Here is a 24,193-nt window from a genome sequence, read left to right as displayed (position 1 = left end):
CATCCAGGAGCTCTGATCCATGGAGTACAGCTAGTCTTGGTTCCTCTGGAGGGGGAAGTGCATGTGGACTTAATTCTACAATGAAGACATTCAGAGCCCTTGGGAGGAGTGTGGATGTGCTGAACCTGGGAGGGTGTTGAAAGAAATCTTGTAGTAATCTCTCTTCGGCACAGAGCTGGGCAGTACAGCTAACAGCCAGGAAGGACCACTCCCCTTTCCATCTCTTGGATGAAGGTTCTGACAGGACTTTACTGGGTGAACAGGCAGCTGCTGGGCTAAGGCATTGTGGAGATGTTCACAGGCATCCCAGGACCAGGGAAGAGATGAGAATGTTGACTCCATGTTTCAGAAGGCTGATTTATTATTATTTTATTATATAAATTATATTAAAACTATACTAAAAGAATAGAAGAAAGGATTTCATCAGAAGGCTAGCAAGGAAAGCAGAAGAAGAATGATAACAAAATCCTGTGTCTCACCAGAGAGAGACACAGCTGGACTGTGATTGGCCATTAATTAGAAACAACCACATGAGACCAATCACAGATCTTCCTGTTGCATTCCACAGCAGCAGATAATCATAGTTTATGTTTTGTTCCTGAGGCCTCTCAGCTTCTGAGGAGGAAAAATCCTAAGGAAAGAATTTTTCATAAAGCATGTCTGTGACAGGGCATCTGGGGTTTGAGTTAATCACAGCTCCTTGCCAGTTACCAGGTAGACTAGCACATGGTACTCTATTTAGCCTAGCTTGTCTCTCAGGCAGACTAAATTGTCACGGAGGAAGAATTGGATAGGATTGTGAGCTTAGCATAAGGGAGCCCTCCATGTACCCTGTGCCACTGAGGGTTTGATCTCTGTTCAGTCAAATGTAAGACTTCCTCTGAAAGACAGGTGGAAACCTCACAGACGGAATCAAAACCTCTTGCCTACAAAGCCTGCTGGCTGCAGGCTCATGCTAGCCTGGAGACCAGTCCCAGTTCCCTGGGCACCATCTCCCTGCAGTGCTAACTGGTGGCCCTTTTGCAGCTGCTGGCCCAGCCAGCTGAGAACCACGAGGAGCTGAGTGCGCGGCAGCACATCTCGGACCAGCTGGAGCGGCGCTTCATCCCGCGCCCGCTCTGCAAGAGCTCCCTCATCGCCGAGTTCAACAACGAGCTCAAGATCCTCAAGGAGGCCGTGCACAGCGGCTCTGGTAAGGGAGGCAGGGACGGCTCGGGGCCAGCAGCCTGGGCTGGAGCAGCTGCCTGCCCCTGCAGGGAGTTGTGAGGCAGACCTGGCCTTTGCCTAACACAGGAGTGGGGCAATCCACACACACCCTGCCAGCCTGCCCCTGGAGCTTATGCTCAGCCTTGCCACTGAACAGCCAACAGAAGTCCAGGTTAGTTGTGAAATGCACCTTTTTGTGCACCAAATCTGAGTTCCCATTCCAGGCTCAGCTGGCTTGTGCAGCCCCAGCCCCAGTGCAGTGAGTCCCTCCACACCACTGTAAAGCCAAAGTTGCTTGTGCAGAAAGCTCTGGCTGTTCAGCAGTAGCAGATCCTCCTCCTCCTTCCTCCTGGTCTCTTTGATTTTCCTCGACTGTGACATTCAGATCAGCATCCCTGAGCTAATGGGGCACTTCAGAATTCTCTCTGCACAAGGGGAGACTTTTCTCCAGTGACAGCCAGCCCTATTGCCACGAGGTGGCAGCCACTGCTCATACATGGCAAGTGGTTTATGCGTTTAGTTCTTAGGAAAACAAATTCAAAAGGAAATGCTTCAGTCTTTTTTCCTTGGCAATAATTTGCCTTGTTTCTAAATGTTGAAGCTGATCTGTAAAATACAGGTTGTGAAAATCAGGCTGCGTAAGTAAAACAGAGATTTTGGAAAGGTGAGGTGAGCAAGGCAGCTGCTAGTGCTTTATCACCTCTGCCACCCCTGTCACAGTATCACAGAATCATCAAGGTTGGAAAAGATCTCTGAGTCTTTTCCAAGTTCAACCTTTGCCTGATCACCACCTTGTCAACTAGATCATGGCACCAAGTCCCAAGTCCAGTCATTTCCTGAGCACCTCCAAGGGTGGTGACTCCACCATTGCCCTGGGCAGCCCATGCTTATGCTTATCAACCCTTTCCATAAAAACATTCCTCCTGTCCAGCCTGAGCCTCTCCTGGTGCAGCCTGCAGAACATTTCCCCTTGTGCTGTGGCTCCACCCTCCTGTCAGGAATTTGTAGAGGGTGAGAAGGTCCCCCTGCCCCACTATTCCAGGTTCCCCATATGCCAGGAACGCTTGCCTTGCTGTTGCTCTCCAGTTCCACCGGTGACTCGGGTTTGGTTTTCCCCCTCTTGCGCAGCTTACCAAGGGAAGACATCTGTCAGCACAGTGGGCACCTCCACGTCTGCCTACCGCCTGAGCCTGGCCACCATGTCGCGCTCCAACACGGGCACGGGCACGGTGTGGGAGCAGGAGAGCGAGCCCTCCCAGCAGGCGTCGCAGGACACGCTCAGCCGCACCGACGAGGAGGATGAAGAAAGTACGTGGCCACATACCACGCCCCCAGCACTGAGGATGTTTTCTTCGTGCCCAGAGGCCGTCTGGGAGGGGAGCACAGTTGCCCCCGTGTGCCAGTGTGAATGAAAGGGCCACAGGAGCAGAGGTTGAGCAGGTGGTACATGGTGTTGAAGTTTGGGCTGTAAAATACCTCTTCGTTGCCTTCTGAGCTGTGGCAGGGCAAAGGGGAGGGCACAGGGAGATTTTTAGTGCCTGATGTGCAATTGTCAGTGCTGATAAGGCATTGGGATCCTGTTCCAGCAGGATCCCCAAAAGCATCAAACAGACGGAATGAAAATGGGGGGCTCAAAAGAAAGGTCCATGCAGTTACAGTGGAATTGCCTTTTGGGAAAGAGCAGTTAGCCTGAAACTTTGCAGGTTGAGCCCAACTTTATTTCGCCACTAAACTAATTCACCACTAAGTGGGATCACCACCAGACTTTGTACAATCCACCCAGAGCTCTACTGCTTGTACATGGTTCAGATATTTACTCACTGTGGCAAAATGTGGTTTCAGCCTCAGATTAATTCTGAGCCACCGTGTGGAATGGTAAGTGCCATCTTCCTGTCTGAACTGTGGCATTATTCCCTCAGCCCTGCCATGGATAAACACTGCTGTAAAATGTTTCAGTACATCAGAATGGAAAAAAAGGTCAAAAAGAGGAGAGAAAATTGCACAAACCCACCCCTTTGTTTAATATACTTGTAATTAACAGGTTTCTGTGGCAAAAAAACCACAATAAAGTAATTTCTTTCTGGATACTTATACAATTTGAAACCGTACTGAAAGTTTTAAGCAGTCCTGATTGCAGTCCAGCTGTCTGCATAGTTCTCTTGCAGTATCATCTTTTTGAGTCAATTTATCCAAATTTTTGGTTGCATTTTAAAATGCATGCCTTGAAGGGTGTCAGTTCCGCATTTTGCTGTCAGGTATTTTGGCTTTTTTGTCACAATGCTTTGCTAGATCATAGCAGCAGTTTATTTCACAGCAGGAAAATGTCCAGTTGTAACCTTTGTGCTGGAAACACTGTATGTTAACAAGCAATTTATAATTCACAGGAATTAATCCCTAGTGGAAGCTGAATTCTGCAAACACGTTTTCCTGAGAGCCATTTAAAGAATACATAAACCCTGCCCTGTATTTGTCAGGTTCTTCGTGCTGCAGAGGTTTATGAGTATGTCTTTCTGCACAGTGGCTGTAAATCTAATAGAATTTTCCAATTTGCAGGCTTGGGCTCTTGGTAAGTGAATGCTGGGTACTCCTTTGGCATCCTGTTATCTCTTGACAACTGTTGGGATGCAGGTGGGCTTTGGGGGTGGTTGTTTCCTCTCCTTTCCTGTTTTTTCTCTCTTTCTAGATGACTCCCTGAGCATGCCCAGTGTGGTAAGTGAACAGGAAACATACCTAATGGGTGCCATTGGGAGGAGGCGGTTCTCCAGCCATCTCTCCAGCATGTCTGCACCTCAGGCTGAGGTGGGCATGTTACCCAGCCAAAGGTAAAAACATGGGCTTTTCACCTTCCCCATTTTAATAACCAGAGCAGAAATGGCCCAGGTACATCAGAGAGGTGGGGTGGTGGAATTGCTGCCAGCATAGTGATGCTGAATTTATTCATCTAGGAATAGTGTTGCACCAAGGGTGCAGGGTTGGAAATAATGATTTTCCAGGGTGATCTGTGTTGTGTAGGGTCCATAAGAACAAGCTGTCATCCCCAGCAATGTTCCTCTTAAACAGCTTCTGAAACACTCTACATTATTATTTCTCTCTGCTGCCACTGAACTGCAAAAGGAAATGTGGTTTTGGAGTATTCATTGAGCCAGGGGGCCATACCCAGTTTGTGCAGGAAGGAATCTTGAGAAGCTGGGAAAGAGGGACAGAGGCAGTTTGATTTGTTTTCTTCCATGTGTTCTTTGTCCTTCCTAAGAACAGTAACTAGCTCATCACAGAAACTAAATGCTCTGTTCAAAGATGGGATTTAATACTGTTTTAAACCTGAAATACTTGTTGATACAAATAACTTTGCCTTATTGCTGCCTGACATGGAATAGTGAGAGAGAGCCTGTTGGGAAATGTTCATCTTTAGAAGATGTGGAGAGAGGTTTTGCATTTAAACATGATTTTTTTTCCAAATAAGCAGTGTTTATGGTTTTATTTGTCTGTGACATAGTTATCCAAGGATATCTAACAATGGATGTATTAATTTATGTTATTTCCTTTGAACCCTTTAAAAAATATATTCTACATTATGTCTTGACCACCCCTGCAAAATCAAACAACATTGTTCCCTCCCCATTCTTGCTCGGAGTTAAAGAAATAACCTTGATAGATGAAGGAAAATTAACAGTTGTGGTACCTACCAGCAGAGATAGGAGAAGTGATTTACAGGGGAGAAGTTACACAGATTTTATCTGGGAGTTTTCACAAAAGGACTTACAGGAACTCCTTTGACTCTTGAACACAGTTAATTCAGTCCCTTTGTTCCTTGAAAAATTAATATGCAAGACTGCATTTTCCTCAATCTTTCACTGCCATCTTCAATGCATAAACTTCATAAGAGTCACAGCTGACTGAGAGCTTTGTGCTATCCCAAATCATGGTGATGCTGAGAAAAAAAGTCTTTAATTAACACAGAGCTTCAGTCTCTGCTTTTTAAGTGTATGGTATAGCAGGAGAATCACTTTTCATCTGGGTAGGGGAAGGACCAGCTTAGCAAGCATAATCATAGTCCTCAACATCCTGCCCTTTGAGTTATGGATGGTCTCTGGGCTTTCAGACTGCCTCACAAATGTAAGCTAATTAATGCTAAGTAATATTATTACTGCTTTCCTGCTGGTAACCCAGCAGACTACTTTCCTTCCTTCCTTCCTTCCTTCTTTCTTTCTTTCTCTTTCTTTCATGTTTTTCCTACGGCCTGAGCAGGCTGCTCCTGCCTCCAGGCTGCATTGGAATTGTGTCCCTTTGCCAAGACCCTTGCCAGCTGTTTATTTACAGTTTCACTGCACTATGAGACCTTGTTTCCCAGATTTTTGTCCTTAGAGTTGCACCAACAGGAGAGTGGTCTATAGCTCATGGGAGATAGATCAGCCCTCCCTCAAGGAAGTTGTGGCTCATGGCGAAGGGAAAAAAGCTTTCTCTGAGGCTGAAAGTAAATAGAACTGAAATAAACCAAAATGCTGCAGGAAAATAGCTTTGAAAGCAGTTCCCTGCCTTATTTCCTTTAGAAACACATCCTGTTGAGTTCTCAGCTCCCCAAATCTCAGCAGAGATGTGGAAGGCTTCATGCAGTGTGAACTCTCTCTACAGACTGCTGCTGTTACCAGATGTTCTTTCAGCTCCTCTGAGTCATATTTGTGCCGTTGAGCGTGTGAGACCAGTTAATGTTACCCTCCTCTTTTTACCTTTTTTTATTCCTTTGATATTTTTTTTCCCTTGAAAACAGAGACAAGCGCATGCTTTTTTTGCATTTTCTTTCCCTAAATTCTTAATCTCCCTGCCCCTTCCTGCAGTGAACCTAATGTCCTCGATGACTCCCCGAGCCTGGCCACTGAGGGCAGCCTCTCTAGGTACAGTGTGAACACTACCTGTGTGTCAGTGTGTGTGCTGGGAAACGAGCTGTTCCCAACCTTCTGTCTCTTCCCCCTCACCTTTTGTCACTCTCTCCATCTCTGTCTCTTGTGGCTCATCAATATTCAGGCCTGCAAGTCAAAGGTGTAGCAGCCCACCTTCAGTTTTCAGCTTTGATTGCCGATAACTATGAGAAAGGGAAGGGAAAAGCTGTAGTGAATGAAGCAGCAGGCTGGCCTTGGGGTTTTCCCCTTGTTTAACAATTGCTTGGAGGGCATGAGAAAGATGACCCACGAGGCATTAGCTGTGTCCTGTTAGAACCATTAGTCTGAAGGCTTGTGTAAAATGGAGACATCTGTTTTTTCCATTCATCTCACAATGCTGTCACCACAAAAGACTTCATACCAATCTGAGGTTTTTTACCATTCACTGATAAAACTGATTATGGTAAGTCCTGTGGAATATAGTGTTTTGTGGGTGCTTTACAATAATTCTCATTAATTTTGCAAAGCATTTTCAATTCTCAAATGACACCTTAGAAATCTTGCAGGTGGACACCATAAATACATATCTGAAATGGCTCTGTTAATGCTGGAGTTCAGGTCTAGCTGTTCCTCATTGCCCACAGACAGGGGAGCAAACACAAATGGGCCAGGAGTGAGCTTAGAAGGGAAGGCTGCACCTTTAACACCCAGATCTGTCATGTAAATCATTCTCCCTGCCTCTCAACCCATCCTCTTGAGGCTGGAGAGCTGCTGTAGTCCCAAGAGCATCTCTGTTTCCTCCCAGGAGAACACGGCCCCGTACACTGGCAGCACAGAGGGTAACTTGCTGTTTCATTCCTGCACCACTGGAAGCTGGGGATATGTTGAGAGATGTTTGTGTGAATGGTTTCTGTTCCATTAGCTTGGGTTCCCATGTTGGTAGTGGCTTTTTGGGATGGGGACAGGCTGCTGTGTTTGTTTGCTCACTCTCCTGAGCTGACCAAAGGAGAGTTTATCACCAGTGCTGTCACCACAATGAGCTCATTCCATGCAACATGGTGTCCTTTATGTGAGTGAGCCCTGCTCTGGCAGACTGCTCTGGGATGGGTTAGGAAAAGACATCAGCTTCTTGGCAGAGGCAGGAGTGCTGTTACCTGCTTTTTTGACATAGTAAGATGGCCTGCATGGCCATCTGAGCTAAAGAGGTGAAGAGAAATCACTTAGTCAAAGAACTTCTGTGTTGTCCCTTTAGCAGCACTAAAATCTCACTGCAGTTTTTGAAGAGGATAAAGTCTGTACCTAAGCTAAGGCCATAATGACCTGATACTTGGTTACATCAGTGTTGGTTTTGAAATGTTTAGATCTTGTTAAGTAGGGGGTAGCCACTCCTAATTACAGTGGTGAGGCTGAGTACTGTGAGACACCTAAGTCAACAAATGTGTTCAAACACAACAATTTATTCTGAACCCTGAAATGTAATCAGCTGCACAGTGGGTTCCTACTCATTCCTGTCCCAAAAATTTTCTTTGGGGACCAGGACACCCTGCTCTGTGGTACAGAGATTTAAAGCAAATGGGTGGGCAGATGCACTTGGGAGTCAGCTGTGCTGAGGTTTATTATCCTTTTCAAGGAGCAGGCACTAATGTCTTCAGGATGGGCAACAGGACTGCAGAGCCTTAAGAAGGAATGAAGACACTGCAAATATGTCTGAAAAGATTAGGTTAGATCTCTGTGAGGAGGAAAAGATGTTCCAACTGCATTGTTAAATGTGAAAATTGGATTCCTCCTCCAAAGGACAGCAGTAATAAAGCAGATGTTGCAGAAGCTTATTCTGCTGTGGGGATTATAGGGCAGAGTTAATTTGTTTTTACAATCAAGAATATTAGTTCTGAATAAAGCAAGCTTGAGTTTTTCTGAGGTAACTTTTTAGGATCACCTAAATTCATAAGTTGTTTAGTCTGAGATAAAGAAACAACTGAGATAAAGAAATAAACAATATTTACTAGGGACTAGACCCTTATAGAAGGTAGGAGCCTTAAATAAATTATGCAAATTGTGACAAATACTAAAGTAATAAAGTCTGTTTCCTGTTGTTCTATAGAAATTAGACACAGCCTTGGAGAAAAGCAGGGAAGGCAGGAAGGGGAGAGCACTGAAGTGCTCAGCCAGCTTGGGATACAGGTCTGAGGAGCATCCTGATCTGTTGTGGTTATAATCTGAGAGGACAGGACATTTGCCCAAATCAGAAAGGAAGAAGGTGAAGCCACTGTAATGGAAATCTGTTGCACAAACACATTTCTCTCTAATGTTTGTGCCTATCCTAACTCAATGGCTCCTAACAGGAAAAATCAGATTGAATCCACATTGCCAGGGCAGTTTCAGCAGCACATTTAACGCTAACTGGGCTGGGATGTGTCTGGAAATATATTTAACCCATTCTCCACTGCCTTTGTCCAATAACCCTCTCATTCATATGTCTAGGGACACAAAGAGTGTGTGCTCTACTGTGATGGTGTGGCAAGCATGTACATCTCTTTAATAGACATTGAAACTCATTGCTTCCTTTGTTTGGTTTGTTTGTTTGTTTTTGTTTGGTTTGGTTTCTTATTGGTTGGTTGTTGGGTGGGGATTTTTTTTGTTTTGTTTTTTGGCTTTTTTTTTGCCTGCATGGTTATGTTTTCTTTTAATTCCTGAGCATCACTTCTTTTACTTGCCAGCCTGACAAAGTTTGTTTTGGCCCCCGCTGTGTGTCACTCCTTGTAGGGCTGGCAAGATGCATCCATAACCTTGGGTTGGTTTGATCTTTGGCTCACCTCTGCCCTATATGATGGGAGTAACATTAGTGTGCAAATAAACCCCTGACAGAGATACTCAGAGAATGACAGAGCATCTGCGTGTTGAGCAGGAAAAAAAATCTTGTTTCTTATTCCCAAATAAATCCGGCTTATGTCCTTTAGAAAAACTATACTTACAGATTGCATTGCCATGGGTGGGGGGAAAATATACAGCCAGCTGAAAAGGGACTGGATTTGGTTCAAGTTTTGTTCCTTGGTTGGGTCCCACGGGCTGTCATGTGAACAGTGTATTCCTGGTCAGGTCTGGTAAACAAGGAGAGACAGAAAATGAGGGGAGGGCAGGCTGCACAGAGCCAACCCTCTGCTGCCATGCTCCTTCTCACAGAAACAAGGTGGGTAGTTCTGTTCTTTGAGGTGAAAAGAAACCCCCACAAACCCTCATGAAGAGAAAGCTTATAGCTGAAAATTCAGTCACTCATCTGAAATTTGTGATCTCTAGCATTCTCTCTCTCTCTTTCCTTCTTCAAAATGTGGGTACAGAGAGCAAAAAGCCCCAGCAGGATGTGTTGTGCACAGGCAGCTCTGCAAAACTCAGCTGCTCTCAGGTCCAGCATTTCCCTGCAAGAGGTATCTGCAATTTTAGCTTGTGAGAGCATCCCAGATTATTCCAATTTGTGTAATGATTCAGTACTGGAAGTAACCATCCACCAGCTCACTTCACTCATTTCACTTATGTTTATAACATTTATGCTGAAAATCCCAGACTCCAGCAGGAAGACACGAAGTCCAGCTTTTTTTTGCTTGCCTGTTTTTTGTCTCCAGTGCATGGGAATAGTTTTTATCTCGTGTGTAGCCTCTGTGCCCCCACACAGTCCATGTTTACCTGTTATCTAAGGCTTTTTCAAGTGTTTTCATATCACATGTGAAGTGAGTTTGTTTCAGCACTGTAAATGGTTTTGTACTGAATATAGTTGCAGTCTTTCTGCTACAGACAGGTCTCCTTTCTCACAGCCTAAGAGTTCCTTCATCAGAAATTCTAACAGTATTCTCAAAGCTAGTCCAGCAGACATTTTTTTTTTTCAAGAACTTCCCCAGCTAATTCCTACTTCACTCACATAGTGGCAAAAACCATAAAACACTTGTAGAAATTCAGAAGAGTAAGTTTTTATGTAATCCTAGGGACAGAAGATTAAGGAAATTCACCAAGCAATTTCAAGTAGTCTGGATCACAAATATAAAGACTAATTTAAGTGCAGTGTCTGCTTTAATAAGGAATGATGTGATGCTTTTGGCCTTAGCAGTCATATGTGCTGCAGTCACTGTCTGAGTCAAAAACATGTTCCTGCTAATAGGAGGAAGGGCTCTGCTCTAAGGGCTCTGCTTATCCCTAGGCAGGTGTTTGTGTGGTGTTCAGGATGCTTGCTATGTTAAGCTGCTATGGAAAAGCTGGGATATATGTTCCAGGGACTGGTGGTTTCATTGGGAATACCTAAGGAAGAAAAGGACTCAAATGTGTCTGAGAGTTTTTTGGCTTTGAGCTTGCTGAAGCTTTTCCTCTTTTTCCAAGGCAGAGCAGCTGTGGTGAGATTGCTGAGGGCATGCCCAGGATTAGGATTATCAGGCTGTAGTCTGTCAATCAAAAGATAAACAGATTCAGGGTCCCAAGATGTCTCTCTCCTCGAAGTTACCCACTGTCTCCCCTGTAGAAGTGATAAACACATGGACGTGGTTGATTGCAAAGTCTGGCTTTAGTTTAAATGAAAAGGAGGAAGGAATAAAGCTTTCAGATCAGGTAACCAGACTTTGCCTCATCTTGGTTTGAGAAACAAGTGTCTGCCAAGGAGGATAGGAACCTCCCTTGGAATGGAAAATATGACCCACTTCCCTCTGAATTATTATAACTTTGAAATTAAGGGGCTTTTAAGCAAAAAATTCTTGTGGTATCTCTGCCCCTCCAAGAGAAACCCCTCAGTTAGGAGAGTGGCCAGCTGCACCCTTCCCATGGAAACTTCTCTTGTCTCTCCTAAGTGTCGGTTGTTACGGTTTCTTAGTGACAGATGGGACAAAATTCCATGAGAGAGAGAAAAGGGAAAATCCTAAACCCCAACAGCCCCAAAGCAGAGCAGGAAACCCTCCATGTTCTGTTCTGCCAAACCTTCTAAGGACAATCAGTAACTTCTGCCAAACTGAAGAATGAGGTTCTCAGAAGACAAAGCTTTTTAAGCCATCCTCCATGTCTTGTCTGACCATGTCCCTAGGTTTGTCTTCTTCCTGCACCCCTGCACGGTCAGTTGATTAGTCTGACCATGTTAGTGGTACTGACAAACTCCAGGCAGATCCAAGGGAAGTATCTAGAGAAAATAATGTTGTTTTCCTTTAGATTGATGCAAGCCAAAGACAAAATGGATTGCAACACTGAGTCTTGAACACTGTGCATACCAACTATAGCTGGAAGTTGCTTAGATAGGACACGTTGCTCAGTGGATTCCAGTCTGGCTTAAAAAAAGCAGCTGCCTGAGTTCAAACAAGTCTGTCATAATTCTTAGTGACTAATGTAGTCATAAGTGTCTCAGCTAAAGTGTTTTGTGACTGCTAAATGCCCAGTGTTTGGAAGCATACAGTACTTTGATAAAAATGAGGGGAGGCTGGGATTTTTATATGAAGTAGGTTGGATGGTCAGTTGGATGGCAGTCTGAGATGGTACATAGCTCAGTATGTTTTATTGCTAAAGTTTCTTCTACTGCAGGTTTTCAGATCAAAAAGCTGTGTCTATCTATCGATCTATTGATCTATCTAATTTTTGTTTACTTGTCTCTCTTGTTTGTTAGTCACAAAAAGACTTGAGGCTGCAAGTGTTGAGTGTGGGGGCCTTGTTCACATAACTCATGCATCCATTATGTGAATGGATCCTTTGTCACTTTGCGTTTGTTTTTTGTTTGTTGACTTAAATTGAAATTAAAACCAGATGACAAAATTGTGATGAGGCCACAGAATGTTGTTTGGGAAGGAAAAAAAATAGCTGTTACAACATTGTCCTTGAATAAAGGAAAAGCAGACAAGAAGGCTTTTGAGCTAGGAAGCTGATGGTCCTGCCTTCACTGATGTGGCAAAGGATGCAGAGAAGTGAGTGCTGCTCAGTGGGATGCATCAATCAATGACTGAAAACTGAAACCTGCAGTTATTTGTATTTGGATGCTACCTGTGCGTGGCCAAGTCCTGAATACCATGACTCCACCTCCCACCCCTTCCCAAGCCCCGGAAGCCACAACCCAACAGACATGTCCCCTCCCATCCTTCAAAGATAGTGCTGCTCTTTGAAGTGACTGTGCCATTAGTGGTTGGTGGATCTCTTGTTTATTTATTTACTTTAGTCCCAATTGCCAGGACACCTACTAGTTATGCAGCATGCTTCTGTGCTTGGCCTAATGCTGTCACCATCTGACAGGGTGGCAAGCGTGCAGAGCGAGCCAGGACAGCAGAACCTCCTCCTGCAGCAGCCCCTGGGGCGGAAGAGAGGCCTGAGGCAGGTGAGAACATGGGCAGTAATGAGCAAACCTCCTCTCCTGCTCTGGGATTTGGTTTGGCTTGTCTTGTATGGGGCTGTTTGGACATGAGGTGTGCATGGGATGTGTCACCTCCACCTAAATTTTGCAATACCTGACAAGGGACTTTTGCACTCCCTTGACTTAGCAGGGACCATAGCAAAAATGGTAGGTGTGAAGGCAGGCAAATCCCTAAGAGAGGAGGTGCCCTTTGTTTGCAATTCCCCAGTCTTGTCCTCTGCAGGCTGTTTTCTTATTACTATTATTAAATGATGGTCATGCAGCCTGCACTGCATTACATTCAGTGTTGAAACGGAAAAGGCACAAAGCCCAGAAGCTTCATTCCACGTGAAGGAAATGTGTGAGCCAAGGAGACCTTAAAACACTCTCAAAGTAGAGTGAGGGGACCTGAGAGGTACAGACAGTGATGTTCTCCCCTCAGAGGAGAAGCTGTGCAGGATGTGCCCACGCACCAGGCCAACTCTCTGTTCCCATGTGCAGCTTCGCCGGCCGCTGCTGTCCCGTCAGAAGACTCAGACGGAGCCTCGGAGCCGTCACGGAGCTCGGCTTTCAACCACCAGGCGGAGCATCCAGCCAAAGCCTAAACCCTGTGGTAGGGCACTGCTGCACTTCCAGAGCCACACTGGCAAGCAGAAAATGATGTGCTTTGAGCTTTAAGGAATTGTAGGTTGTTAGCAGCTTATATGAAAGTGAAGTCCCAGCAGCTTTATACTTTTTCCTATCCATCCCCTTTTTTGAAATCCAACCCCTCAAAACACTTTGGTTTCTCTAGAGGTCAAGGTCAAACAGGGCATGGGCAATGAATGATCTTGTTTCCAAGAGTTATGGAGAATTTAGGGGATGGGTTTCCTCTAGTCAGGATGCCTCATCCAAAACCTCCAGATGTGCAAGTTTGGAAGTATTGAGAGTAGTAGAAAGGAGGACATGTCCCATCATAAGCTTAGCAGTGCAGAGCTCTAAGGACTGTCCATGGAAATGAATGTAGGACTGTTCCAGTCTGTGCTGTGTGTTTCCAGCAGTCAGCACTGCCAAGCCGAGCAGGTGGCTGTATTCTGTACCATCTGAAGTGATCAGTGAGCTCTGGAGGAAACATCTGGAAGAGCAAAGGTTCCTTGTGAACTTGCTGGGTTTCAGCAGGAGTGTGCTGGAGCAACACCACTGCTGGAGATGTTTGAAACATAAAAGTTAACAAAAAACAATTAAAAACAGGAATGGGAATATCAATTTTACTGTTAAGTTTTTAATTTAGCTATCTTTACTCAGTGCTCTTCTGTTATTCCTGGCTAGTGGACTGAGTCTGCAGGAATGAGGGCTATCTGTTGCACTTTTTATTTTAGATTTTCAGCAAAACCTTGGGGGATTCTCCTATCTTTTTGCATGCCAGTTTTTCTTTTATATTAGAGGGCATCACATGGGAATTCAGCTCAGTGTAGTCTTCTGGAATGGAAAGATGTTATGGGTGGTATTTTTCTCACCAAGCCATGACAAGGGTAGGTGTGCTGGCTAGACTTCAGGAGATCCCAGAGTATTGCTGTGGCTGCATTGAAACCCAGGAGAAAAGATTTTTAGATTACACAGCTTATATAAAGATAGAAGGAACCACAAACCCTGTCTTAGTTGTAAAACCCCCATGGATTCTCTCTCCTCTTCTCTCGTGTATTTCTTCCCGAATTTTAACCCTGAGTTTCCTGGCTTTGCACCCTCCAGCGGAGCAGAAGCGCTCGGTGACGTTCACGGAGGCGCAGCCTGAGGCACCCCCGAGCTGCCCCGCGGAGCCGCCGGCGCAGCAGCAGCAGCAGCAGCAGCGGGGCTGCAGCCACAGCAGCCCCCCGGCCGCCGGCCAGCAGGAGCCGCTCGGCAAACCCGGGCTGCCTTCCTCGCCTGCCATCGTCGTGGCTGATCTTCACAGCCAGGTAATGTCACTGCTGGGTCTGCAGCCTGTGTCCCTGCACAGCCAGGCAGTGTCACTGCTGGGTATGCAGCCTGTGTCCTGTCACTGCTGGGTCTGCAGCCTGTGTCCTGTCACAGCCAGGCAGTGTCACTGCTGGGTCTGCAGCCTGTGTCCCTGCACAGCCAGGCAGTGTCACTGCTGGGTCTGCAGCCTGTGTCCTGTCACTGCTGGGTCTGCAGCCTGTGTCCCTGCACAGCCAGGCAGTGTCACTGCTGGGTCTGCAGCCTGTGTCCCTCCTGTGCTCTGTCCCAGGCACGGGGAAGTGCCAGATGTATTACAGCACTGTGGTGAAAGCTGGCAGGAGGGTAAACACAGCAAACTCTCCTGTCTGGCTGTTTTTTAGGCTGTTTGCTGTCAAGCCCCTGCTTCTGTAAAGCCTTTCCCTTCCAGGTCTATGTAACAAGTCTAAATTTGAAAATGTATTTTCTGCATTTTCCCTTTCTGTCTTCCCATCACATACAGTGTCCTTGTGGACCCAGTCACCAAGGCAAGCTGTCCTCAACAGGTTTTCACAGCTTGCTCCCTGAGAGATGCCCCCTTAAGGAGGGAATCCATCAAAGCCTCAGGACTGTTTAAGCACCACATTGCAAAAGAAATTGCTTGTCCAGCATTTTTCTGTGTTGGTTCTGAGCATGGTGCAGGGACAATCCCAGTCATCCCTTCAACACATCAGTGACACTGAGATCATTTTTATACACCCAGATATTCAGTGTCTTTTGAGGTTATGTCCTTTGCCATGCACAAATGAGTGATCTCTGTCTTCAGAATCCTAGAATGAATCACAGAATGGTTTGGACTCATCCCACTCTATTCCACTATCCCAGGTTGCTCCAAGCCTGTCCAGCCTGGCCTTGAACCCTTCCAGGGATGGGGCAGCCACAGCTTCTCTGGGAAACCTTTTCCAGTGCCTCACTCTCCCCAGTAAAAAGGATTTTCCCCTAATATCTAATGTAAACTACTCACTCTCCATTTGAAGCTATATGCTAAAAAAGGTTAAATGAGCAAGTGTTAATGACTCAAATCAGATAACCTTTCTGATCTTGGATGTAAATTGGTATAGTTATAAGGTATAATGTTAAGGGATTTATAATCTGCAGTGCCTTGTTCTTTATGGTAAAATGTGTATCTGAATGAGAAAATGCTTTATAGACCTCAGTTTGCTTTTGTCCCCCTTTCCCTCCTGCTTCCTCTGAGCTGACCACCAGCTGTCCTCAACTGCAGAGCGAGGCCCGGTGTGCTGAGGAGGAGGAGGAGAAGGAGGAGGGCCCGGAGTCGCGGCCAGCCACAGCGCAGAGCACGCCGCCCCCGCAGCTCTCGGACACCGAGGACTTCGCGGGGCTGGAGACCACGAGCCTGCTGCAGCACGGCGACACCGTCCTGCACATCAGCGAGGACAACGGCATGGAGAACCCCCTGCTGGCCACGCACTTCAGCTTCACGCACGTGGAGCTGGGCGAGACCGATGTGGATCTGGACGAGTCTCATGTGTAACTCTTGGGGAAGTACAGTACTGGGAGGAGGAAGGAAGGAGGTGGTCACCTTTCCTTAGAGTTCCCTGCTAAACAGTAACTAATTAAAACAAGAGCACTTTATTGTCCAAGAGCAGGAAATAGCTATCAGCTGGTTGCTATAGACTGGCAAATTTCTGTTTGTGAGATCTGTTTTCAGTTCAGGGCAGGACCACAGGAACCAAGAATTGGTACAGAATTCTCAGGATAGGGGTGTGTAGGCAAACGTGGTCCATGGAGCCCTGATCTCCAGCCATGTACTGTGATCAGCAGCCTCAATGGGCTGCTGGACTGTGTGAGACAGAGAAGTCTCTTCTGAGACTGTGCCTGAGATTTATTTTTGTAGTGTTTTTGAGAGCAGGGCTACACAGCAGCTGAATCCAAGGCTCCTACACCTTGAAAACAGTGACAGAAAGTACCAATCTAATGCTTGATTATCTCAAGCCTGGGACCATTGTTTCTAACATGCAGAGCAACAATAAGCACCATAAAACAATTAATTTTTTTTTTTTTTGCCACTGCAGACTTTAGTTGAGTTTACTTTTGTCTGTTAGTTCCATCCCACTCTGTAAAATATTGCCCTTGTGCTACAAAAATATTTGCTCTGTAAAAACTAAATACAGTATATAGTGTAAGCAGGAATGCATGTGCTGTCCACAGACACAGATGGGCAGGGGCTGAGTGGTCTGCAGGTGGCATAAATGACCCACACTGTCCTGCTTTAATGTACTGAGCTGTTCATCTCCAGACTTTTAAAAGTCTGCATCTGGAATGTGTGGATCTTCTGGCCCCAGGCAACTGCTCCCCTGATGCTGTTGGATGTATGTAGAGGGATTTAAAGTAAATATTTATAGATGGTATTTTCATGTTACTATATATATATATAAATATATATGTACATTGTAAACAAAAGATGGATATTGCAGGGCAGAAACTTGATGAAAGAATCTATTTTTGGCATGCTGAGATTGTATTTTAAAAGGTTCCATTTTATGTATGTAACGTTTCATGGCTGCAAGTATTGGATAAATGTGTGTAAGGTGGAGATCCCTGAGTTAAAGGGTTTTTCTGCAGCATCATGGAATTACACTGAAATGTGAATTTAGCCATTAGCTGCTGACAGGCAAACTGCAAAATAGCTGTGAAGCCAACCATGAAATCATCAGCAATGTCCAAAGAGACCCTTGGGAATCATACACTGCCTTTTTTGGCTCATGTTAGACTAAGTGGAGTTTATAATCACGTCACTATTGTGCAGAGGAAAATGTTTGGGATCATCCTGAGAGTATCTAAAACGTGCTCATTACCACTTTGGCTCCTGAGGGCCTGCAATTTGGACACACACATGATAAACCAGCCTTACTAAGGAGGGAATTGGTATCCTTGTAGCCATCTCCACAGACAGGACTTCAGCTCTCCTCCTGGGCTCTGCAGTGGCTGTGGAAGTTCTGCCCTCCTGAGAGCTGCCTTGCTGCTCTAGTGCAGCACACAGCTTTTCCTGGGGCTGGCACCATTACCCACACAGCTGGCAGAGGTGTCAGCCTGTGCAGCCCACGGAGCCTCAGGCTGTGCTGCCTGGCATCTGCCAAGTGCTCACATTTGACAGGAGCTGTGCACACCACTCTGGGCAGGGAACTCACTCACATTAAACCTCTGAAGAGAGCAAAAGCCATTTTTGTCCCAGGGGCTGAGCATGCTCTGCTGGTGAGAGGAGGAGAATCTCAGCATGTCTTGGGAGCAGCAGGGCTGGAAAAACCCAATTATTTTTATAGTTCACCACCTCTATCCCCCACATATATGGGGCTATATAATGTACAGGTGGTGGTCTAATGCAACTCCAAAGGGTTCTTGGTGTTGGAAGAGAGGTGACCATGTCCCAGCGGATGTCGTGGATAACAAACTGTTTCCTCTGCTGATCAAAACATGCTGTACTGCTTTTATCTCCTCAGTGCACTGGAGCCTGTGCCAGCTACCTGTAGGATGCTGCTTTAGATTAGCTCCCAGCTCAGAGGTCACTCCAAGAATTGCTGAATTCCAGATGTTGAGTGTTATTATTAACACTGACGCACAAATGAGAGAAAGACCCCACAGCTTTGCTTCCAAGTCCCCAGGTAGGCTTGGTCACTGGCAGCCTGGGGGGAGGAAAGCTTCAGACAGGAGCTGAGTGTGAATGGCTGGGACACAACACACAGAATTCATAGTGCACTTTAGAGAGTGACCTTTTCTGCAGAAAAGGAGGAAGCATCCTCCTTGATGAAAAGTAGAGGCCTTCCCACTGTACTCTGCTCTAGAGATGACAAAATAACTGTGATTTACTTCATTTCATTCCGTGTATATAACGTTCGAGTTTCCACTGTCACAGGTGAATCCACAGTAGTAAGCCATAGCAAGGACTAAAATGCCTCTTTTTAATGTCTACCCTACTAGAAATCAATGCAACTTCTAAATGATGTAATCTGCAGTTTAATTTTATCCAGGTGGCTGTGCAGCTGGCTTTGGTTTTGTGGGATGATTGCTGAGAGATGGCACAGACAGGCCAGCCCGTCAGCCTGCCTTCCCACGCATTTTACTGTCGTACCAGTGCATTTAATGCCGTCCCGCTGAGTGGCATACCAAGTTCTTTAGCTGGTTTGTGCTGTCCTGCAGTCTCTCTGTACCAAACTCGGTGTTATTTCTGCTGTGGAGACAAACGATGCTGCTTTACATAGTGCTAGCCGCCTTAAGCGCATGTCGTGTTCAGCCATGTCCGGCCGTGCCTGTCTTGTCCACGTGTCAGTCGCTCCCGTTGCCTCAGCATTTTATGCAAACGTTGTCCCGAGGATTAAATACAAAGGAACGACGGCAAAGGACAGAGTTCTGTTGTTCTTGCGTAACACGGTCGGTGTCTGGCGCTCCGAAGGGTTTCCATGCGCGGTTTTCTTCCGGGATACCGGCAGCGCTTGTTAATGTTTACCCATCTGCTCCAGGCCCGGCGTGGGGCTTTCGGTGGGGGGGAAAATACACCTACTTGGGAATTTAAAATCACCTACACCAGGGTTATTACTACTATTATTACTATTATTGTAATTTCCGCCGGTTTCGGTCCGAGGGCGCGGCCCGTGCAGCGTCAGCGCGGCCGTGAGGGCGGAACGCGGCCCCAAGATGGCGGCGGCACCGCCCCCGCCCTCCCCCGGCCCGCCCTCCGTCCCGCCCTCCGTCCCGGCAGCAGCCGCGGCCGCAGCGATGGCGTCGGGGTGTCGGATCGGTCCCTCCATCCTCAACAGCGACCTGGCGGCGCTGGGCGCCGAGTGCAGCCGCATGCTGGACTGCGGGGCCGACTACCTGCACCTGGATGTAATGGACGGGTAACGCCGGGGACGGGCGGGAGCGGCCGGGCCGGGCCGGGGGCGCGGGGAGCGGGCGGAACAGCCCGGCCCGCTCCTCCCGGCCGCACCGGGTAACCTGTGGGCGGGCGCGTCTCTCTCTTCGGCCCCAAGACACTTCGTCCCGAACATCACCTTCGGCCACCCCGTCGTGGAAAGCCTGCGCAAGCGGCTGGGCCAGGAGCCCTTCTTCGGTAAGGGCCGGGGGCTGCGGGGCGCTGCCCCTCCGGCGGCCGGAGCCGGCCCCGCTGCCCGCTCGCTCTCCTCTTCCAGACATGCACATGATGGTGGCCGCGCCAGAGCAGTGGGTGAAGCCCATGGCAGTGGCTGGTGCAAACCAGTACACCTTCCATCTAGAAGCGACCGACAATCCCGGGGCACTGATAAAGGACATTCGGGAGAATGGCATGAAGGTGAGCGGAGTACACACTACACTGTGCTTAACTAACAGCTGCCTGGCTGGCAGGTTCTCTGCGGTGAGTAGTGAGGGAGCCTGCAGCTGTATCAGGGGAGGTTTGGGCTGGATAGCAGGAAAAGGTTTTTACCCAGAGGGTGCTCGGGTACTGGACAGGCTCCCCAGGGAATGGTCACAGCCCCAAGGCTGCCAGAGCTCCAGGAGTGTTTAAACAAGGCTCTGAGTCACAGGGTGAGATTGGTGGGATGTCTGTGCAGGGCCAGGAGTTGGCCTCGATGAGCTTGTAGGTTCCTTCCAACTCAAGATATTTTGATTCTGTGGTTTTATGGAAAACTCATTGTTGCCACTTCAGGTGGTCTAGGATTGGCATGTGCAGTCCACACACACTGTGGATGAAGTCAGTCTTTAATTTGAGTGAAGAAAATTTGGAATTTTTAAAGAAAGAAGCATGTTCTTCCTGCCATTATACAGTTGTGTAACTACTTCCTAGGAATCTGTACTGAGCTCAGGCCAGTCTTGCCCTGATGTGCACTTGGATTTGGCTTCCTTTCCTGCAGGTTGGCTTGGCCATCAAGCCTGGCACTACGGTTGAACACTTGGCACCTTGGGCCAATCAGATTGACATGGCTTTGGTGATGACAGTAGAACCTGGGTTTGGAGGACAGAAATTTATGGAAGACATGATGCCAAAGGTAAACTGTGTTTCTCTTTCATTATTTATTGAGCTGAAAGCTAATTAAATGAGTAGTGAAGTTGATAAATTTTTTCTAGATATATGAGAAGCTGTAGGATGGCAGCTCAGTGCTCAGCCTTTTATTTTTTTCTCAGGTTCAGTGGCTCAGGACACAGTTTCCCTCCTTGGATATAGAAGTGGATGGAGGAGTGGGGCCTGACACCATCCATAAGTGTGCAGAGGTAAGAGGTTGCAGCATTCTCAGTCACTGTGCTTACAGACTTATCAACTCCCAGAAAATAAAGCTTAGAATTTTTTAGTTTCCAGAGGGAACTGTAAAACACATTTAATATCAAAATCTTTTTGAGGTCTAATTTTGTGCCTGTTTTAAAATAGTGGCTGTTGAAGGCTCCCATAAGCTAAAGGAGTTTGTTTCTTTTATGTTGCTGTAAATAGGAGCAGTGTGATGAAGAAATTATATATTTGGGGGTTTCAGCTGTGTTTTCTGAACTTGATTTGGGGTTGCAGTTAGGGCTGTGTCCCCTGTGTCCCGCCCGTTTGCACAGCAGCCAGAATTCCCATGTCCAGTGCTCTCCAGGCAGGCTGTAGGCTGTGTTCCATGTGGCTGAGCAGTGTTTGCTGTCCCCCAGGCAGGAGCCAACATGATTGTGTCTGGCAGTGCCATCATGAAGAGCGCAGACCCCAGGTCTGTGATCAACCTGCTCAGGAACGTGTGCTCAGAGGCAGCCCAGAAGCGCAGCCTGGACCGATGAGACCTCCCCAGGCGTGTTCCAGAAGCTCTGGCCGTGCAGGAGAGCCCTTTTCTCGTGCACAAGCAGGGGCTGGATGGACACCAACTGCAGAAACTTCTTGCTGCTGAACAGAGGAAGCATTCCTTCACTGCAGTGAAGCAAGCAGCAGTGGGAAATGTTCTGGCTGTCTTTCAGGGTTGGAAATGCAATGGTTTGAACCTGTCTCTTGATTTTGTGGAGGCTAATTTTGTGGCACAACCTCTAATGCTGACTGGATTGAACTACAGTCAGTTTGTTGCTTGCTAGAAGAGTGTAGCATCGCCACAAGAATCTCTTGTGGAAGACTCTTTAATCAAACTGCCTTCTGCTGTCTGTATTTTTGTCATTTGATCTGTGCATTCCTACAAAACTTTTTCCACTACTGCATTAAACACCCCTTCCTTGATGTGTTAAGTTCTTGAAGCTGACTCTCATAAATAAGTGGGTTTAGGAGTAAGTTTAGGAAAAAGGCAGCTTAAGAGAGGTGAAGAAATCTCAGTGATGGTAGAAATGTTCCTGTCCTTTGCCTCTATTGCACTGGAAGTACTTGGCTTGTAGAAATCCAGCATCAGGTAAGTCAGTGCAGCATCTTTACCAGATCACAAAGTGGGGAGTATCTTCTCAGTTACCTTTCAAATAGCCAGTTAGGACAGCTGTGTCTGAAATTGCTGCAAGTGATGGGATTCCTCAGGAGAATGTTGCTCTAATACTCTTCAGGTAAGTAACAAGCTTTTTCTTGCTGCACAATCTCCTTGGTTTGTACATGTGTCCAGGTAAAGGATTAAGATGGTAATATAGAGGAAGGGTAGCTGCTGAAGAGATGTGTAGATTGAAATGCCTGGAGATGGGTCTGTAGAACAGCTTGTGGAACCAATCATCAGTCCTTCAGTTTGCTGTGTGCACAGGCCTGGCCTGCTTGGGCACATGAAAGGTGAGTTACAGTGCACTGGAGGAAGACTGAGCTGGCCATTTTTAAGCAGTGTCCCATGGCTCTAATTAGCATTGTTGCCTCTTAAATATTCCATGGTATTCTGTGTGGCATTTTTCTCTTTAGGTTGCAATGACAGAAGGGTTGCAGACAGTCTGCTGCCTTGGGGGCCAGGCAGGAGGCTCAGCAGCTCCCACAGGGCCAGAGTCAGCTCTGTTCTCTTTGCAGCAGCACTGGGCAGGTGTCACCTGGCAGCAAGGGGCACTTGGTGAGCAGCATGAGCTAGGGCCAGTTCAGATACTCTAGACAAGCACCTCAAATTGCTGAACTGCCACGTTTTTTCTGGGTGGTTAATTGTGGTTTAGGTGAACAAACGTTGCTTCCTGTTTCCACCTGCAGCCCCATTTGGGGACTAGCACAAGAAAAATGGAGTTGTGTGGACCTGCTGTACTGAGAGATATTTCAGAAGAGGTTTGCCAAAAGCAAGCTTGGCCATGAAGGCTGTAGTCCCAAGGGCTGTTAGAGCAGCTTATCCATGCTTCTGGAAAGAACCAGTGTGGAGTTTAGTGTATGCATGGACAAACAGTCATGGCTCTGGTAGATAAAGGCAGGCTGAACAGGCACCAGCTGAAATGAAAATGCTAGTTCAGGATGGGGAGTGGCTTTTCATGCTGTTGAAAGCAGTAGGACAACAGCTGTAGTGTAGTAACCTCCTGCAGTTGAGTGTAAGCTGCATTGGAAGGATAATCAAACTATTTCTGCTTTTTTCCTAATTAATTTGGAGGTGACATCCAAGTTGTGCTAGTTAATTGATGACATGGCTTCTGTTCGTAGGTTGTAGCCATTTTGTAATTGTTTTAAGGATGGTAAGGATGCATTGACTCTTGGGTTAGGAGCCATGTGGAAGAGATGCTACACTCACAAAGTACAATTACTTAATTGCTACTGTCTGAATACACTCAAGTGGGTTTATGCAGGTGACTCCTGCTGAAACAGCTTTTACACATCTGAGGTTAAATGTGTTAGTGACCATGTCCAAGAAATCAGAGTGATGAGTTATTCTTGTTCTTTAATGCTTAAGACTGTTTCAATTTCTCACCTGTGTCCATTTACTGAAGGGATCTCTCTGGGGCCTGTCCTCCAGTACTCAGTAACAAGCCTTGGGTCCCAGGACTGGAACTGAGTGTGACCTGAAAACCCAGAGAGCTGCTTGCAGGGTCTCCCCAGGCCTGAATAAAGCCCAGGCCAATGAGATGTTGCAATCCTCTGATAAGGTTTCAGCAGTAAGGGAGAGCACAGCCTGTTGTACTCAGGCATGTGCTCTAGAGTGGTCCAGAGTGATATGACAGCACAGGTCTGTCTGCTTTGAAAAACAGGATGAAAACAACTTGGACAGAGCCAAGTCACACTGGGGTTGCACATGTGCTGCACAGGGTGGTACAGCCACAGCCCTGAGAGAGATAAAACACTGCAGGAGCCACACACTGAGCTTATTTTTAATAGAGTTTAAAAATTCTTATTTGTACTTACATGCCATTAAGATCCTGGATGCAGAGATGAAGCATTTTAAACCCTCATAGCAGCAGGAAGCAGAACATAAGTGGTGTTAAAAAAATGCCTCAATTCAACATGGTAAATAAAGCACATGGAAAATGGCTTTGTGCAGCTGCAGACACCTACTTTCATGTGTGGAGGGGCCTTGCTGCATTAGGTTTTAAGTTGTTTTTTCACAGTCACTGTGGCACCTTCAGCCACAGCAGTAGGAGCAGCACTAACAGCTGTTTTCACAGCTTAACAGCCAAAGAGAGGTTGGGTTTTGTCTGGGGTTTTACTTTATGTTTAAAACTTTGAAAAGGCATGAAAACAAGCAGGGGATTCTGCACATTTTATGGCTTCAAGGATGAGCCTGGCCCTGAACCTGCTGCCACAGCAGGTACAGCTTCCTCATGACACCAACATTCCTGCAGCACTGACCTGCCTGGAGCTGGGAGCCCAGCAGGCACTAGAGCAGCCTACCAGTGCTGATTGCAGCTGCTTGGAGTAGAGGGACAAGAGAAAGGACAGGGCTGCTCCTGGAACCAAGGTGAGTTCAGCCAGTTTTTAAACCCTGTGCCAGTACTGAAAAGA

At 46.7% G+C, this 24,193-nt stretch overlaps 2 protein-coding genes across 13 annotated transcripts in view; both read left to right on the top strand.

Annotated features, from left to right (window-relative positions):
• Window positions 1-16,655, top strand: part of UNC80 (unc-80 homolog, NALCN channel complex subunit) — a 122,877-nt gene extending 106,222 nt beyond the window's left edge. For all 11 annotated transcript variants that reach the window (XM_058027906.1, XM_058027900.1, XM_058027903.1 and 8 more), the window contains 8 exons: window positions 1,027-1,192; window positions 2,335-2,514; window positions 3,890-4,028; window positions 6,039-6,095; window positions 12,321-12,402; window positions 12,919-13,030; window positions 14,146-14,351; window positions 15,611-16,655. In XM_058027906.1, coding sequence (XP_057883889.1) covers window positions 1,027-1,192; window positions 2,335-2,514; window positions 3,890-4,028; window positions 6,039-6,095; window positions 12,321-12,402; window positions 12,919-13,030; window positions 14,146-14,351; window positions 15,611-15,880 — 1,212 coding nt within the window. In that variant the 3' untranslated portion in view covers window positions 15,881-16,655. The remainder of the gene's footprint in view (window positions 1-1,026; window positions 1,193-2,334; window positions 2,515-3,889; window positions 4,029-6,038; window positions 6,096-12,320; window positions 12,403-12,918; window positions 13,031-14,145; window positions 14,352-15,610) is intronic.
• Window positions 16,656-19,101: 2,446 nt separating this feature from the next.
• Window positions 19,102-21,552, top strand: RPE (ribulose-5-phosphate-3-epimerase). 2 transcript variants are annotated; one of them, XM_058027551.1, is made up of 6 exons: window positions 19,102-19,230; window positions 19,374-19,453; window positions 19,533-19,672; window positions 20,232-20,366; window positions 20,503-20,589; window positions 20,998-21,552. In XM_058027551.1, exons 3-6 carry the CDS (start codon window positions 19,535-19,537, stop codon window positions 21,118-21,120), a joined length of 483 nt encoding a protein of 160 aa, XP_057883534.1. In that variant the 5' UTR covers window positions 19,102-19,230; window positions 19,374-19,453; window positions 19,533-19,534; the 3' UTR covers window positions 21,121-21,552. The 2 variants fall into 2 exon arrangements, with proteins under 2 accessions (XP_057883534.1, XP_057883533.1); XM_058027550.1 differs by having other exon boundaries at window positions 19,102-19,241.
• The last annotated feature ends 2,641 nt before the right edge of the window (window positions 21,553-24,193 follow it).

This window comes from Melospiza georgiana, chromosome 7 (genome assembly GCF_028018845.1).
Source record: "Melospiza georgiana isolate bMelGeo1 chromosome 7, bMelGeo1.pri, whole genome shotgun sequence".
Lineage (NCBI taxonomy): Eukaryota > Metazoa > Chordata > Aves > Passeriformes > Passerellidae > Melospiza > Melospiza georgiana.
The sequence above is the reverse complement of the archived record's forward strand: the minus strand, read 5'-3'. Positions and strand labels throughout refer to the sequence as shown.